Source organism: Schistocerca cancellata, chromosome 1, assembly GCF_023864275.1.
Source record: "Schistocerca cancellata isolate TAMUIC-IGC-003103 chromosome 1, iqSchCanc2.1, whole genome shotgun sequence".
NCBI lineage: Eukaryota > Metazoa > Arthropoda > Insecta > Orthoptera > Acrididae > Schistocerca > Schistocerca cancellata.
In genome coordinates this window covers 647,383,665-647,401,319 of record NC_064626.1, presented here as the reverse complement: position 1 = coordinate 647,401,319, position 17,655 = coordinate 647,383,665, and the positions used below count along the sequence as shown (strand labels likewise).

At 43.4% G+C, this 17,655-nt stretch overlaps 1 protein-coding gene across 1 annotated transcript in view; it reads left to right on the top strand.

The window, feature by feature from the left end:
• The window catches only part of LOC126091812 (neuroligin-1-like), an 803,327-nt gene that overhangs the window by 436,966 nt on the left and 348,706 nt on the right, over nt 1–17,655 (top strand). Inside the window, exon 3 of the mRNA XM_049907115.1 lies at nt 17,009–17,197. Within this exon, the coding sequence (XP_049763072.1) occupies nt 17,009–17,197 (189 nt within the window). The remainder of the gene's footprint in view (nt 1–17,008; nt 17,198–17,655) is intronic.

The following is a 17,655-nucleotide window of genomic DNA, read 5'->3' as shown; positions in this document are numbered from 1 at the left end:
TAAAATTCCTTTTTTTATTTCATCGTCAGATCGTAATCGTGTAACACCGGATATAGCTTCAAGCTGCGTATTGTATACGGTGACGTGATGAAACCGTGCCGGGTTAAGTATAGCTTTCAGCGGTCGCCAGATCTCCGTGGCGTACATGTGAGAAGTAAAAACATAGAAAGAAGCTCTTTTTAATTTGTATTAAACATAAATATTGTCGTAATAAACCAATTATATTAAATATACACAGTAACAAACATCATGAAAGCCGCTGATAGCCGCGGCGTTGAGCAACCGTAAGTTTCTTTCTCATCTATCGTGTCAGCGGCGAAGTTCAGTGTGATCTTGTGCAATTTATGTATAACTACACTGGGTCGCAGAGTATTTGTGGTGTGCACATTTTGCTTTCATAGGTTAGCAAACGCTTGGTTATAAACGCCTCTACATGATAGATGAGCTCGTGCTGTTCATATTCGGAGAGATGAGTAGAACACCAACTGCAGTTAAGAGGAGCAATGTTGGTGCTCTCAGGTTAGAGACTTCGTCAGCTGCAAGAACTCTGAGATGAGATCGCATAATTTCTCTCGCGTATTACTTGTAATATTGACCAAGTAGTATTAGGAACAAAAACGTCGCCAAAATTAGAAGTAAACACCAACTCAAGCTTACATTCGACGAGAAATATATGTCACAAATGTAGGTAAGATTCCTATGACAGTGACGTATTTGTTGCCACAAAGAAGGCTTGCATACCTAGAAAAGTTTTTATGGACACTGAGTATGAAAAATTTATTTCTTATGAACATTAAAGTTAGATTAAACATTGTAGTCATTTACTGTTTTTGAGTCCTAGCGGCATACTGTTACTGGAAAACCTTCAGAATGTCATCACGAATGTATCGAATGATGCGTCTGAAGTCAACGGAAGACCGAAATATTAACGTCTTCATTTACAAATGGATTCACACTTGAGAACTGTTTTACAGAGCTACTTTTTTAACCATCGCGTCACTCACAAATTGACAACTTTGGAATTATCAATCCGATTAAATGAGACTATTCGAGAATATTAGGTGTGAATTACACTTTCAGGCTGGAATAATAGGGAACGGGTTCAACTTACCACCTATACACACTATGATATTCAAGATGTTAGACCATTTGGAGCTTACGATGATTCGTGTGATATTGCAGTAAACGTCTTGTCCAAAAACAACCTCGAGCAGATAGAGAACTGACGCGCGAGAATGACGGATATCCTGGTATGAAACAGAATTTGATTTAGTAGAGAATGCAATCAGTTACCGCAAGTCTTTACGCCAGTGACTACTGGCGTAATGTTTAAAGACAAGAACACATTCAGCTCCAAGGTAAAACTATAGTGGCTCCACATAAAAATTCAAAGATATTGTATAACGCACATTGGAGCAGGGTCGTGAATGATGTGAAACTCACTCTCCATGTTGGTACGTTGCACATATCGAGCAAGTAATCGACTTTACTCTGTACACTCTTTACTAAATTTACTTTCATGTACACGAATCTTCCAGTTTTTGTCTGGCACGTATTGTCTCGAAATTAAATTACACTGTCTGACAAACAAATTCTGGACCAAAACGGTGTGGTCGGATGTCAAACTTCGTACGCGTACGGACTATTGGCGGGTATGTAGATGGTTAAAGTTGCAATTTTCTGTGAATAGCAGAGCGGCCAAAAGGTGTGTTAGTGTTGTTCGTGTTTAGTGTTGTTACGAGGCATGGTTGGGTATTTAAGGAGCTGAAAAGCGTCAGATGTTGCACGATGTCTCTGAAGGAGAGGAAGATGCGTGTGGTGCAGCGTTATCAGTGCCTGAGAGAGTCTGGAAGGAGCCTCGTAGCCGTCTCCATTTGATCGGTTGGTCGAATCGTGCAATAACCAGATATGTGAGAGTGTCCCGATGTTGGACTGCGTGGTAACATGGTGGCAAGCATAGCAGTCGTCAAAGTTCATCATACTCGTAAGGGAACTGGTGCCTAGCATCTAAGACTATTGTTGATTCTTTCCGAAGACCGCTAGAAATAGATGGGTTCCCGGTACAGCTGTCGATGCGCAGTATCGGTCCGAGGACGGACCGGAATCCTTTGATATAGAGCAAAGTGGAGGATCTAATCTAAATAGCTGTGGTCAGCTCCGCAGCGGTACCCTCGACAAGCTTTATCGAGTAAACGTGTACAAGTTTCCCTGAGTAGATGAAACGTACAGAGACCGTTTGGCTGGCAGAATACGTCGACCATGCAGCTGGTTTTCTTTTAAATTTAAGCAACTCCAATCTTCGCAGACAGAAACTCGTCATCGCGTAAACCCAACGAACAAACACGGAAAGTCATATTATTAAAATACTACTTAGTAACTGCTGAAGAATTCGTAGTAAACTCCCACATCAGTTCCTTCCAAAGAATCTGTCGTCCACGCATAAAATTACAAACAGAGAATTGGTTCAAACCCGAAAATCAAAATTAAGGATTTTTCAATAAGATATGAAGCATATATCGTAAAGATATCTTGTACTCAAAAAGAAGTGAAGAGTACATAACTACTATCAAAAGCATTAGGTCCAACAAGGTTCAAAATGAGTAAAACTACGTACCCCCAGTGACAAAAGTAACTGGCTGTAGTGGACTGAAAGTCGGGTGTTTCCACTAAATACCAGATTCATACGAATCATACACCCATTCAGGGACAGCCTACATTCGGTAGCATAGAAATGTGTCAGTCATAGAGTAGTACTATTTGACCACTCACTGTATTTTGTGTAATATCAAATGTGCAGACATCCATTACCATCGGTAATAAAAGTTTTGCGAAGTAATACGGAACGCATTATCATCTACATCTCTCTGAAAAACTAATCTGACAAGATAAATATGACACAAATATAGTCCTCTTGGCTGCAGGCAGACCCAATCATAGCTATCTGCATGTTCCATAAATCATCTGAACGATTGTTTTACTGAAACAATGTGGAACGAATCAGTTTACGGAATATGTGTACATGATTAGTGTTGACAGTAATGAACTTATTTAGTCCTATTCATGCAACTATTCTTAAAAAATAGTTTTTTTTTTAGCGACGGAGGTCAGAAAAAGCTAAAAAATTTCATGCTTGGAGATAATTTACGTTCGGTAGTACGAAAAAGCAGTTACGTCCTACATAAAATTCGAACTGAGAACATGTATTTTATATCTGTCAAACGTTAACGAGTTGTTGCTAAACCTTTCCATCGTCCCCTCTGCTTCTTGATTAGATCTCTAACACATCATTAATTGCGATGTAGGTAATTGCAAAGTGAGGTGATAAGAAGTAGTATCTTGGTTTAGTGGAAGCATTTGACTGCTGGGAAATCAGGTATAGCTAAAAGAAAATGCCAGAAAAAATAATTAAAAAAATTTATTAACAACTGGAATAACTGTACAAAGGACTATGCATAAAGACGATAATAGTTTCTTATACTGGTGATTTATGTATGACGTTATCCTAGAAACTACTTCTTTTATGTGAGTTAACGATTCCTGTCCTCCTAGTCTCTCATGCATCTCAAGAAAGACATCATTTTGGCAAGGGCTGATCAGTCAGAGAAATTATTTAACCTAACTGAACAGCATTTCTCTCGTAATTCTTGACATGTTGGTGCACGGTCGGAAGAAATCAGTCATTCTATGGATCTGTTTAGTGACACAACCGAAAATATAATGAAATATTGAATTCGGCATTTAAAAATGGATTCACTCTTGAAAACGCCTCTATCCAGCCAGTGTTTAACCGCTGAACACACTCGCAAACGAACCATTTTGGAGTAATGATTTCCAATGATTGTGAATATTGTAGAGCGAACAAGGCACCTGGTTCTGCGGAATTCCCGTCCGATTTTACAGCGGTTATACTGCGGAATTAAACCCCTTTCCTTGCTCGTTTTCGTCCCAAATCTGTAGCGCAGCGAACAGCCCCGCGTGAAAAGGGCGGAGGTCACTCTCATTTATCAGATATGGTTAAAAATCTGATTTACAAAATTACGGACCAGCATCTCTAATATCTGTAACGTTCTGTCCGTTACAGGGTCATAGAGAAAGTTGTAAATTAAAACATCATAACATTTCAAAAGAACGCCACTAGCGCGAAATCTTCCTCGTAGTGGACCAAGGCGAATATGTCAATCGTGTGAGATTCCCGGAAGCATTCTGTAATGAAACACACTCTTGACCAATAACAAAGACACAATCGTATGGAGTATCTCAGATATAAGATTTGCTCAAAGAATGTTTGGCTTATAGCACGCAGTTCGTTGCTCTGGACTTTGAATGGACGAAGGAAACGTGTTAGTACCGCTAAGGTTCTCAGCTAGGGTCTACAGCAGTCTGATACCGTGCTGACGATGTTGTTGTCTGTAGGAAGAGTATGGCCGCTGTATGGTCGTTAGAGAATACTTCTGCTGGTGAACTGAATGATAGCTCTCTTTGTATGTGAATAAACACAAGGTAATGCCCACGAGTAGCATAAAGAACCGAAAAGTATCAGGTTATATCGTTTAAATTTTCGGGCTAATAGCACGAAGCTACAGTGTAGAAGTTGCATAGAAGATTGATATTAACTGTGGGGGGCGGGGAGGGGAAAAGGGCGACGGGTGCATATACGCTCTAAGACAAAAAAGAAAAACGACACGCTACAAAGGAATTATCTGAAAGGAACGGAAATCGGTAGATGAGATGTACCTGTATAGTCAAACAAATGATTACAACTACAGAAAAATTGGATGACTTATTCAGAAGAAAGATCTTCATAAATTGAGCAAGTCAATAACACGTTGTTTCACATCTGGCCCTCATGCAAGCCGGCTTTGCATTGTTGATATAGTTGCTGGATGTCGTCCTGAGGGATATCGTGCCGAATTCTGTCCAATTGGTGCATTAGATCGTCAAAATACCGAGTTAGTTGGAGGGCCCTGTCCATAATCCTCCAAACATTCTCAAATGAGGGAGACCCAGAGACTTTACTGGTCAAGATACGGTTTGGCAAGCACGAGGACAACAGTACAAATTCCCGGGCGGGCATTATCTTGCTGAAATGTAAGCCTACTATAGTTTGCATCGAAGAGTAACAGTAGAATAGGAACGCAGGATATAGTCTACGTATTGCTAAGGCGGACGCGGATGACAACCAGAAGGGTCCTGATGTGAAATGGCACCCTAAATCATCACTCTTGGTCGTCGGGCCTTATGGCTGGCGACAATCACTGTCCGAGGCATCTCCAGACATGTCTTTGGCATGGAGTCTCGCTGACTGGAATAGAACTGTCTTCGGTGATGAGTCCCATTTCTAAATGAGCAACGACGAGCAACGGAGACGTGTCAGGAGACTCTCCAGACAGCAAATGGGTACAGGCCAAACTGTCGCCCACCATACGACCCAACGACTAAGATGGATGGTCTGGGATGCCATTTCTTTTCATATACCGCCCCTTCGGTTGACATCCGCGCATCCCTAAAGCACAGCTGTACGCCGACGATATTCTACGTTCAGTTTTAGTGCTCTTCATGCAAGTCATCCTGGGATTACACTTCAGCAAGACAATTTCCGCCCACACACGACGAGAGTTTGCACTGCTTGTGTTCGTGCTTGCAAACCCTACATTGGCCAGCAAGGTTGCCGGATCTCGAGCCAATTGGGAACGTTTGGAGCATTATGGGCATGGACCTCCAACCAACTTCGGATTTTGATGATCTAACTCGCCAGCTGGACAGAATTTGGCACGTTTTCCAACAAATCTATTAATCAATGCCAAGCCAAATAACTGCTTGCATAAGGGTCAGACCTGGACCTACGTGTTACTGATTTTCTCAGCCGGCCGGTGTGGCCGTGCGGTTAAAGGTGCTTCAGTCTGGAACCACGTGACCGCTACGGTCGCAGGTTCGAATCCTGCCTCGGGCATGGAAGTTTGGTATGTCCTTAGGTTAGTTAGGTTTAATTAGTTCTAAGTTCTAGGCGACTGATGACCTCAGAAGTTAAGTCGCGTAGTGCTCAGAGCCATTTGAACCATTTTTCTGATTTTTCTCAAATTGTAAAGCTTTTTCTCTTCAATAAATCATTAAGTTTTTCTGAAGTTGTAATCATTTGTTGGTCTGTACATACACATCACCGATTTCCGTCCTACTCGGAAAATTCCTACGTGGTGCGTTTTTTGAGTGTATTTAGCGGCAAGTTATAGTAAAGAAGTTCAATCGGAAATTTATATTAATTGTGGTGGGGGGGTGGGGAACGTTCATTAATGGAACTCCATGCAAGACGCTAGTCTGACATAGTAAAGGCCCAGCATCAGGAAAACTTATCTACTACACTAAATAGAAGACATCGATGGAATACTACGATTGGTTACTAGTGTTGGATGTATAGAAAAGAACGAAGAAGCTATTCTTTCGAAAACCTTATTGGGCAAATTTAAAGAACCTGTAATGAAGCAATATACGCTGCCTACTAAAGTGTCATACACTTACAGGTAGCGCAGATACAGCGATGTGCTCGTAGAAACGCCTGTGGGTATTTGCATATAAACTCATTATAATAACAAGGAAGCTATTAAAAATCATACAACACAAACATGAGACCACAGTACTCACACACACCTATTACAGCCATCTACAAGGATCAGAAACACATACCACACTTCGACAAGGAAATATACTACACGTAACACACAGATCGCACGTCGCCAAGGAAAGGTACGACAACGAGTGATGGAGAGGAAAAATCTTTTCAATTGGGCGGCTGAACCTGCCCACCGGGGTCTGCCAGCAAAACATGCCATTGGACTTTACTTTTATCTCTCATCTCCAATTATTTCCTCTTTCCTTTCTACAATTCCGTATTCATTTCCCTTGTATATACCTTGCATATGTTCCTTCCATCTTTCAGCTTTCTTTCCCATATTTGCTTAGTACTGCCCTGCCATCTGAGCTCTTGATATTCATACAGCCGCTTTTCTTCTCTAGAAGAATCTCCATAATTTTCCTATGAAGATGGTACATAATTTTTCTTTGGTCATGCATTAGTCCTCCCGCCGCATTTGCTTAGCTATCTTGCACTTTCCGTCAATCTTATTTCACGGATAGGTTTGAAAGACACCAACTTTATACGAGGGCGTGCTAAAAAGTAATTCCACCGATTGTTTTATGTTAAAACTCTTAAAGATCTGCAAATAGAAAAAACGTTATTAACATTCTGCATTTTCATTTTTCAACACGGTCACCCTGGCGACGAACACATTTCTCCCAACAATAGACCAGTTTGTTGTTACCGTCACTGTGGAGTGTTTGACTTTGTTCACGGAGCCGCAACCTCACCTCTGCATTCACCGACTCATCACTATCAAAGTGAAATAATCGAAAATGTTCTTTAAGTTTTGGAAACTCTGATGGGTCTCAATCGGGACTGTATGGGGGATGATCGATGGCAGTGCACCCAAGGCCTCGGATTGTTATACATATCGCAGTGCTCGTGAGTGATCTTCCATTGTCATGCTGAAGAAGAGGGTGTTCCAATCGTGGAAGAGCTCATTGAATTCGAAACTCCATTACAGTGAGCTGTTTCTCACACACCGACATGTTACGTTACACACCACCATGTTACACGCTACAATTCGAAGTCCTCTAGCGGAAAAAGGATGAGAATTTATAAGACATGAAGAATAAAGATACAGAATATCAACTCCGTTTGTTTTATTTAAAAAGCTTTAAGAGTTTTCACATAAAAAATTCGGAGGCAATTTTAAGCATTCCCTCGTATTATGACGAAGTCAGCTACAGCCTTCAGTTGACGAATTGCTACGTAATGCTTTTGATTATTTATTGTTGTTTGCATTTTACTATCCCCTTTTCTTTCATTTAAAACTGATCAACTGGTAATGACCGAGCGAGGTGGCGCAGTGACACTGGACTCGCATTCGGAAGAACGACGGTTCGATCCCGCGTCCGGCAATCCTGATTTAGGTTTTCCGTGATTTCCCTAAATCGCTCCAGGCAAATGCCGGGATGGTTCCTTTCAAAGGGCACGGCCAACTTCCTCCCCCGTCCTTCCCTAATCCGATGAGACCGATGAACTCGCTGTCTGGTCTCCTTCCCCAAAAACAATCAACCAACCAACCAACTGGTAATGACGTGGTAATTAGTCGAAACCGGAATTGAAAGTGTTTGTTGACTTGACGCAAATATAGCGAATTTACAAGACGGTTATTGTACTTCCCAGAGATAGTATGACTGGTCTGCGCACAAAGTACACTGCCTTAAAAAATTAATATATAGATTTCCAGTTCAAGCAATATTTGTTGTAGTAACTGTGCATATAGAGAAATTGAACCGTGGTACTACCCAGTTCTTTAGAAAATCAAAATTACAATCTCACCACAGTTATTTGAGGGAAATAGAAAGCCCGGGACACTGCTGATGGACAAGCTTGTGATGGTCTTACAATTTTAATTTGACTCAAAACAAATTTTATTACAAACTTCAATTCGGACATTTGCCCTCTTACTGATGCAATATACAAATCTTCACTTTAATTGAATTACATAAACACGAGTAAGAATTATATTATTTTGCGTCCGCAACCAAAATCATTGACAGTAGGTACGGTGAATAATCAATCACAAACAATCGTTCAAGTTTAACTATATCTCAAAAGACTAATAACTTTATATTTTTCCAACCAAAGTTACACAGCCACACATTACCAGAACTTCATAAACAACAAGAGATCTTAAAGCTTAATAAAACTGAACTTCCCACACACGCTTATACTAAAAATAAAAGTTGGGCCAACCACGGTCGCAAAACTTGCACACAGAAATAACAACAAATTGCGTGTTCATTATAGATACACAAATGATTAGAATCGGTGTTAAATAAGAATGGCTACTAATAACTCAACCAGTGAAATAACTTACAGAAACGCTAATATTATAACAGGGTGGCCTCGCTTAACTAACGGACATAATGACTCAGAATGATTCCCAAATTGCACTTAACTTAAGAGAACAGCGTCAAGGACCACAGCAGTGTTTGGAAGGAATAACGCTATGGCCGGCAGACAATACAAGAGTTCACTGCCCGCGGCTCGTGCACAGGGTCACATAGCAGGCGGTATATATTTATATATAATCCGACCAGCACCATAATGGGCGGTGCTGATAATCCATAACCGCGCCGACGCCAGGGAACAAGCAATCTTAACAAAAGGCCTGCAGTACAAATAGATTGCAATGAAAACAAGGTCAAATCACAGCCACACTGGAATAAATAATAAGCACACCCCCTAATTCTTACGGATCAATACTGTAACATTACCCGTCTCCCAGTAAATTAGTGGGAAACTTTAGAGATCACTTCCAGTTGCCTTAAGGCACTTTCAACATAAAACAGACATACCAAATGCTGCCGTGACAAATGACTAAGCCATCAACTCTACGTCTGCTGGGCACGTACACAAGTCCCAAAGCTGGCAACATGCGCTAAAATAAGTTAAAATTTGCATGAAAACTACTGAAAACACACACTCCACGGATAAACAGAAACGGAACGTGGAACATAAGTCTCCTTAAAAATAGCCACTGTGGAACCAAGTTCAGAACCATCTCCGACAGCTACCCATGCCACCATAAGTCTCAACAAACTTTTTAGTTGAACACAGAATAAAAGTCGTACGTAACTTGGAGCTTGAAAATTACTTGCTGGGAAGCTGTTCAGCGTGAGACGACGAACCTACCACAACTTTGCACGTCAAGGCGCCCAATGATCGCGACCGTACATCCGGCGCGCGCCGAAAGACAAGGGCGGCGAGCACGGTGAGGCCCGTGCACCACGGTTAGAGACGCGGGCCTTTTTTCAACACAAGTTGGCTCGTTGAACGCCGACCGGAGACTCGCTCGTCACACGTTCACCCGGAAAACCACCGGGGGAGCAGTCAAAATAGCAGGAGAGCCGAATAACGATATCAGCGATTAAAGAGGAGCACCCTAGCGACAGCCGCCACGGCTCAAACATGAATGATTACATTTACAGATCAGTAGCATAAGAGATTCTGAGGTGCCAGATATCGACCCGTGCTGAAAGACTCAAGTTAGTACGTGGTGTAGCCTCCACGGGGAACAATGCAGGAGATGACTCTGGCATACAATCGATCGCACAGATAGCGAATACTGTCCTGGGATACGTTGCGTCACGCCTGCTCTCCTGTTCACATAGTTCCGTAAGAGTTGTTGGTTGACGAGACGCACGAGTCATTTTTCGTCACAACATAAACCACATTTACTCTCTTGGTGAAAATACCGGAGATAGTGCTGGACAGGGAAGTTGCTGAAACTTCCTGGCAGATTAAAACTTTGTGCCGGACCGAGACTCGAACTCGGGACCTTTGCCTTTCGCGGGCAAGGCTCTACCAACTCAGCTACCCAAGCACGACTCACGACCCGTCCTCACAATTTTACTTCCGCCAGTACCTCGTCTCCTACCTTCCAGACTTCACAGAAGTTCTGCGAAACTTGCAGGACTAGCACTACTGGAAGAAAGGATATTGCGGAGACATGGCTTAGCCACAGCCTGGGGGATGTTTCCAGAATTAAATTTTCACTCTGCATTGGACAACTTCTGTGAGTCTTGGTCCGGCACACAGATTTAATCTGCCAGGATGTTTCAAAATCAGCGCACACTCCGCTGCAGAGTGAAAATTTCATTACGGAAGTGGTAGCACGTTGTAATGCATATATGCATTCCCTTCACGTGTTTAAGCCAAGTATTACGCACATTTATGCGATAGGGGATGCTCAGTAGCAGCCAGGCTACATGTACATTTAACAATTAAGCGTCAACAAGAGCAGTAGTGATGAAATCATAGGAGGTAATGTTGTGCAACCTTAGTAGGGACAAGATCCGACTATAGGATCTTACAATCTGAGACAGTGTTTCGAGACAAACTTCCGTCACAATGTCCGCAAACGTTTGGATATATATATATATATATATATATATATATATATATATATATATATATATATATATATATATATATATATACGAGAGAAGTGTCGTTATTGGCTGAGAGAGAAAGGTGGGATGGCCTCTCTTGTCCTTCGGGAAGACAGGGCGAGTCAGTCGCGAGGAGCTATTCAAAACGCACGGTCGAGTAACTGGGGCGGCTCTAAAAGAACGGTCGCGAGTGCGTATTTCAGATGTTAAACAAGATATAAAGTGAAGTTATTAGTTATAAGAACGCCACGTGTCGTGGGCAGTGTCTCTCATTACGTAAAGTCAGAAAACTGTTAATGTGTGTAAGGGGTCGGATAACGAATTAGTCCAGAGCCGCCATATTGCAGATGCTGATTCTGTGATGTGTGTGACAAAGAAATTTCGATATTAAAACAATTATAGTACAAACGTTGTTGACAATTAACAACTGGCATTCCTAAATACTCCACTTCAGCAGGATCACCAAACTACATGGAACCTGGCGACTGAGCGCTACCACTGTGCTACGAAGCAGCAAGACACCAGGTTAGTGGTACCGCCCGGAGAAGTACTTCCTTCTCGCTGCAATGCCAATGAGGTGTTGTGACGTGTTACAGAGCACGTTGACTTTCACGAGCAATTTGTGGTCAAGCATTATCCTGCTGGAACAACACGTCGACTTCATGTTCCAATAACGGCAAAATAACGGGTTTAACAGCATTCTACACGTACCGAGCGCTGGGTAGCGTCACCTCTAGAAACACCAAAGGAGAAAGAGAGTTTTAGCTCTTCGCAACCCATACAGTAAGGCCTGGGGCGGGCACAGAGCTCATGTGGTATACGCTGTACGCGCAAACGTCCTTCACCTGCTTGGAGGCAGAATCTGATTTTAAAGATGAAGACAACGACGTGCTATTCGTCTTCCAATTGATCATTCCTTCTACCAATTGGTCATCTGATGGCACCAATCGAGCAGTGCACGTCGGTGCTGTGGTGTGAGTGGAAGACGAGTGAGAGATGTGCAGGCACATAGTCCAGTGCTAATAACCGGTTCGCAACAGTTCGTGTTCGTCTGGGCTCATAAGACTTTTTATCTGTGCTGGGGTATCTGTACGATCTGCCACTGCTACCCTTACTATACGACGATGCTGGTGGGCGTCTGTGCTGCGTGGACGTCGAGAAGCTCGTGTATGGATTTGAGAACGGTCACGTGACTACTGATATAAGCATCATTGCACAACCGACGCAGCACGTCCAACCTGTGTGGCAGTTCTCCGGAAAGACCATCCTACAACTCGGAATATCACAATCTGGCCCCTTTCAAATCAGTTCAGTTGGCTGTAGGAAGCACGAGTGCGTCTCTGGCATAGGTCCCTGCTTCCTTTACACGTTCGCACCACACTGAGCCACCTGGCTGTGAGCATTCTCTATGAAAGGGGTACACATGCTATCTACTGGGGGAAGACATTGAAACAATTATCATCTTCTATCCCGCAGGTGACATATGCCGTCTTCGGACCAAAATCGATTTCGTCCTTCCAGGAGCATTAACTTTTTTCCGGCGGCGTATGAAACCAGGTGGTAGTCAAGGAAAGGCAGGATTCGGTTACGATTGTGGACGCAGACCTAAGCAGTTACTATTGGTTGCCTTTTACAACTACACACAATTTATTTTAAACCAGTAATTCCAGACTCAACAATAAATAAAAAATACCACATGTTATTAATGAAGGAATAAACCACAGTGCAAATAATAGTGTTTTCAGTGAGTTACGATTTAGCAAATCGCCATTAAATACAGATACAATATGTGAATCTTCAGGTTTTCGCGGCGCAAAGACTGCTCCATTAAGTTTCGGGAATGCAGCCGCATGAATTCTGCTTCTTCTTCTAATATTTCGGCTGTATACCTTTCAGCCATCTTCAGAGAGAGCCGTACGACTGACGCTCCAGCGCTCGCTCCATCCTTTTAAACTCGCGGACCGCGCCACGCATGCGGCCACAGATAAACAAGGCGCCAGTGATGTTGATCGGCGGCGAAGACGTACAATATGCATGAGCTACGTCTGTGGCTGCGCATTCGATCCATGCTGGGAGGTCGATGTATTACTGGGAGCTGAACTGTAGCGACGTCTTTGTAAGTTCAATATTGAAAGTGCCGGATTCCATGATTTATCTAATGTGAAACCGCTGTCTCTATTAACTAAATTCTTCGTCAAGCGGATTTCAATGGCCTCTTTTACTACGGAGTCCCAGAAAGATGAAACAGAAGTCAGAATTTCGACATTTTCATATACCATAGAGTGACCAGAATCAATACAATGCTCTGCCACAGCCGATTTACTGGGTTGTAAGAGCCGAGTGTACCTGCGATGTTCCGTACACCTCTCTTGGACTGTACGATTCGTTTGTCCGATATATGAAAGGCCACATTCACATGGTATCTTGTAAACTCCAGGCTTGCGGAGTAGTAAGTCATCTTTAACGGAACCCAGGAGTGCAGCCGTCTTCGCCGGTGGACGAAAAATCACTTTACTTTATGTTTAGTGAGGATCCGTCCTATTTTGGATGAAAGGCTTCCCACATACGGCAGGAAAGCCATGGATTTAAATGTTTCCTCGTCATCTTGTGCATTCCTTACGGACACCTTAGGTTTTATTTGTAGTGCCTTACGTATCTGTTGTCGAGAATACCCGTTGTCCTGAAAAACTCTCTTCAGATGTAAAAGTTCGTCTTTTAAACTACTTTCATCAGATATGACGTGTGCTCGGTGTACCAAAGTTCTTAGAACACTACTCGTCTGCGAAGGATGGTGACAGCTATTTGCATTATAAATATAAGTCCGAATGGGTCGGTTTCCGATATACTGCATGACCCAAAGTGCCATCTTCTTTGCGACGAACCAAGACATCATATAAGGAATTCTGCAGATTTCATTGGCAAATTAAAATCTTTGAAACTGAACACCTCTGATCTATTAGTCAGCTTTGATGTAGTGTCGCTATTTACTAAGGTACCTCTCTCTGAATCTTTAGATCTCATTGGAAAACGTTTTGATAAGGAGATTTTTAGCTTTGTTTCACCATGTGATGACCTCCACATAGTTTTTATTTAATAACGACTTTTTTGAACAGACTGACGGTGTTGCGATGGGTAGTCCTTTGTCACCCTTGGTGGCCAATTTATTTATGGAGGAATTGGAGGAGAAGGCCCTGGAGTTTGCTAGTTTGAAGCCTACAGTTTTTTGGAGGTGCGTTGATGATACCTTTGTAGTGTGGCCCCATGGCGAGGACAAATTGCAGGACTTCTTAAACCATCTGAATTCCATCCATGGACAAATTCAGTTTACAATGGAAGTGGAAAAGAAGGGATGTCTTCCATTTTTGGATGTCTTGATTCGGCGCAAAGAAGATGGCACTTTGGGTCATGCAGTATATCGGAAACCGACCCATTCGGATTTATATTTATAATGCAAATAGCTGTCACCATCCTTCGCAGACGAGTAGTGTTCTAAGAACTTTGGTACACCGAGCACACGTCATATCTGATGAAAGTAGTTTAAAAGACGAACTTTTACATCTGAAGAGAGTTTTTCAGGACAACGGGTATTCTCCACAACAGATACGTAAGGCACTACAAATAAAACCTAAGGTGTCCGTAAGGAATGCACAAGATGACGAGGAAACATTTAAATCCATGGCTTTCCTGCCGTATGTGGGAAGCCCTTCATCCAAAATAGGACGGATCCTCACTAAACATAAAGTAAAAGTGATTTTTCGTCCACCGGCGAAGACGGCTGCACTCCTGTGTTCCGTTAAAGATGACTTACTACTCCGCAAGCCTGGAGTTTACAAGATACCATGTGAATGTGGCCTTTCATATATCGGACAAACGAATCGTACAGTCCAAGAGAGGTGTACGGAACATCGCAGGTACACTCGGCTCTTACAACCCAGTAAATCGGCTGTGGCAGAGCATTGTATTGATTCTGGTCACTCTATGGTATATGAAAATGTCGAAATTCTGACTTCTGTTTCATCTTTCTGGGACTCCGTAGTAAAAGAGGCCATTGAAATCCGCTTGACGAAGAATTTAATTAATAGAGACAGCGGTTTCACATTAGATAAATCATGGAATCCGGCACTTTCAATATTGAACTTACAAAGACTTCGCTACAGTTCAGCTCCCAGTAATACATCGACCTCCCAGCATGGATCGAATGCGCAGCCACAGACGTAACTCATGCATATTGTACGTCTTCGCCGCCGATCAACATCACTGGCGCCTTGTTTATCTGCGGCCGCATGCGTGGCGCGGTCCGCGAGTTTAAAGGGATGGAGCGAGCGCTGGAGCGTCAGTCGTACGGTTCTCTCTGCAGATGGCTGAAAGGTATACAGCCAAAATATTAGAAGAAGAAGCAGAATTCATGCGGCTGCATTCCCGAAACTTAATGGAGCACAGATACAACAGACAATGTTTTAAAATCAAGGCACTGTGATCTGCGCAGAATGCCTTACACGCCAGGAATGGCAATAAATTAAGAATTGTTTAAAACTCGCTGCAACTTACAAATTACAGGTATTGAAATATTAAAGGCAAGTCGCCACGAACACAGCAGACGGCATCAGACGCCAGGAATGGCAGTAAATGAGGTTTTAAAGGCTTACTGCGTAAATAGAAATAGCAAATTAGAATTTTAAGGCAAGCGACCACACTCACGGCTGAAGGCCTTACACGCCAAGAATGGCAATAAATTAAGAATTGTTTAAGAATTCGCTACAATTTACAACGGTGCTCCAGGACTCGACCTCTGAGAAGGTGCAGCAACAAACACTTTCGCGAACGATGAGATAGGCAGCGAAGAGTTGCATTCCCTTCACAAGATGGTAACTCAGACTAGTGGTAGTCTAACGAATGACTAATGATATTCTTGTTGAAGCTACCTGACACCCGATAAACCAAATGCAATGATGGAACAATACGCCAAAGCCGGAACCGGCCGTCTGCACTACGTCCCCAGAATAGAGTGTTTAGAGCCCCCGGAATGAGAAAGATATCATTACCTCCAGAGTCGGGGAATAACCAACTGGCCTACAATCAAGAAAGCTGTCAGGACTGCACGCCTTACCGGACAGCAGCGGCAAGGCGAGGAAATGAACACTGCCGTTACATACACTAACACCCAGGACAGGTAGCTGGGGCGTTAGTGGCCACCAGGCAAGAAAATTTACCGCTTGTTGAACTTAACAAATTTTAATAAGTTGAACGCAGTAAATAGTAATAAGAAGTCTAGGAAAGCTAATCATATCCGCCTTCCCCAAGCACTCTACTCGCTGCTCTGCGCCTCGGCGACACTACGAGCAGCAACACGAACCCAAGTCACTGGAGAATCGCGGGATATCACAATGGTGAAGGTTTCTCTACTTGGATTGAAATGCACTCATCTTAAACCTCGCTGGATCCGGTTTACGACAAAGTCGTTCACCCTCGTGACCACAGCCCTTCCATGCGGCAGTCCATAAGTGCCGCCATCGGTGACGGCGTGTTCTTGCACTGCGCGGACCTGGCTTCTCCTCAGTCCCAGTCAGCGAGTTCGCCACTCACACAACCCGGAAAAACAACGACGTCGCCCCGAAAATAGGGCAACAGTTACTACATACCGATAATCGCCACTGCTGTCACTAGCGGACAGGTAACGCTTGCGAAACCGAGTGGCGCCAGTCAACACGAGAAGAAGACAAACAATTGCAACTATGCCCACTAAATGATAGCGTCTGGCCTCCAACAGAGGGCTGAAACCGACAAATAGCACGAACGAGAGCCGCAGCACGGCTCAGTGTATTTGCGAAAATGTATAAGATAAAGTATAGGTATGTGCAGCTCACAAGAAATTTCTGTCCTGCATATTTCGTGGTCTGTCTACTTGTTTCATAGACGAGCGCCGCATTTAAAACAGAGGTACCTACAACAGCGGTGGTCTCTTGCATTTGTGCAGGGTTCCTGAAGACGGGCGCGATGGGCAGCGCGCAGGGCAACTTCGGGCTGATGGACGTGGTGGCGGCGCTGCACTGGCTGCGCGAGAACCTGCCCGCGTTCGGCGGGGACCCGGCGCGCGTCACCCTGCTGGGACACGGCTCCGGCGCGGCGCTCGCCAACCTCGTCGCCGTCTCCTCCGTCGCCAAGGGTGAGTACCCCACGGCCTGCGCGCTCTTTTGCTTTCTCACTGCCTGCCGCACCCGGCACTGGCCCTCATAAACGCCGCGTCATACTCGTCCTACTGCTCGGTTCTGTTTCCATCACGACACTTTTACTCCTGAAATCTGCTTTCGCAGGACAGAGCGGATCAGGTTGCGGAAAGGGGCCAAGGTCACTTACTGTTATTTATACAAAAACACGCACAATTTTATGCCTCAAACCAATGCACAGTTTTCTCTTTAAAACAACAAAGATCAATTCACGGCTGAGGGCCCAAGTAACTTCTCCAGAATAAGTTTAAATGATCGCTTTTAAAACACCAAGATTTAGAGTAACACTGAAGGCCTTACCTAAGTAAAATTACAATATCTTCTCGGCCAAACGCCGAAAAAATATTTCAGGTCAGGTAAGGAAATTCCTTAAAAGCCAAGATTTACAAATTCCGGC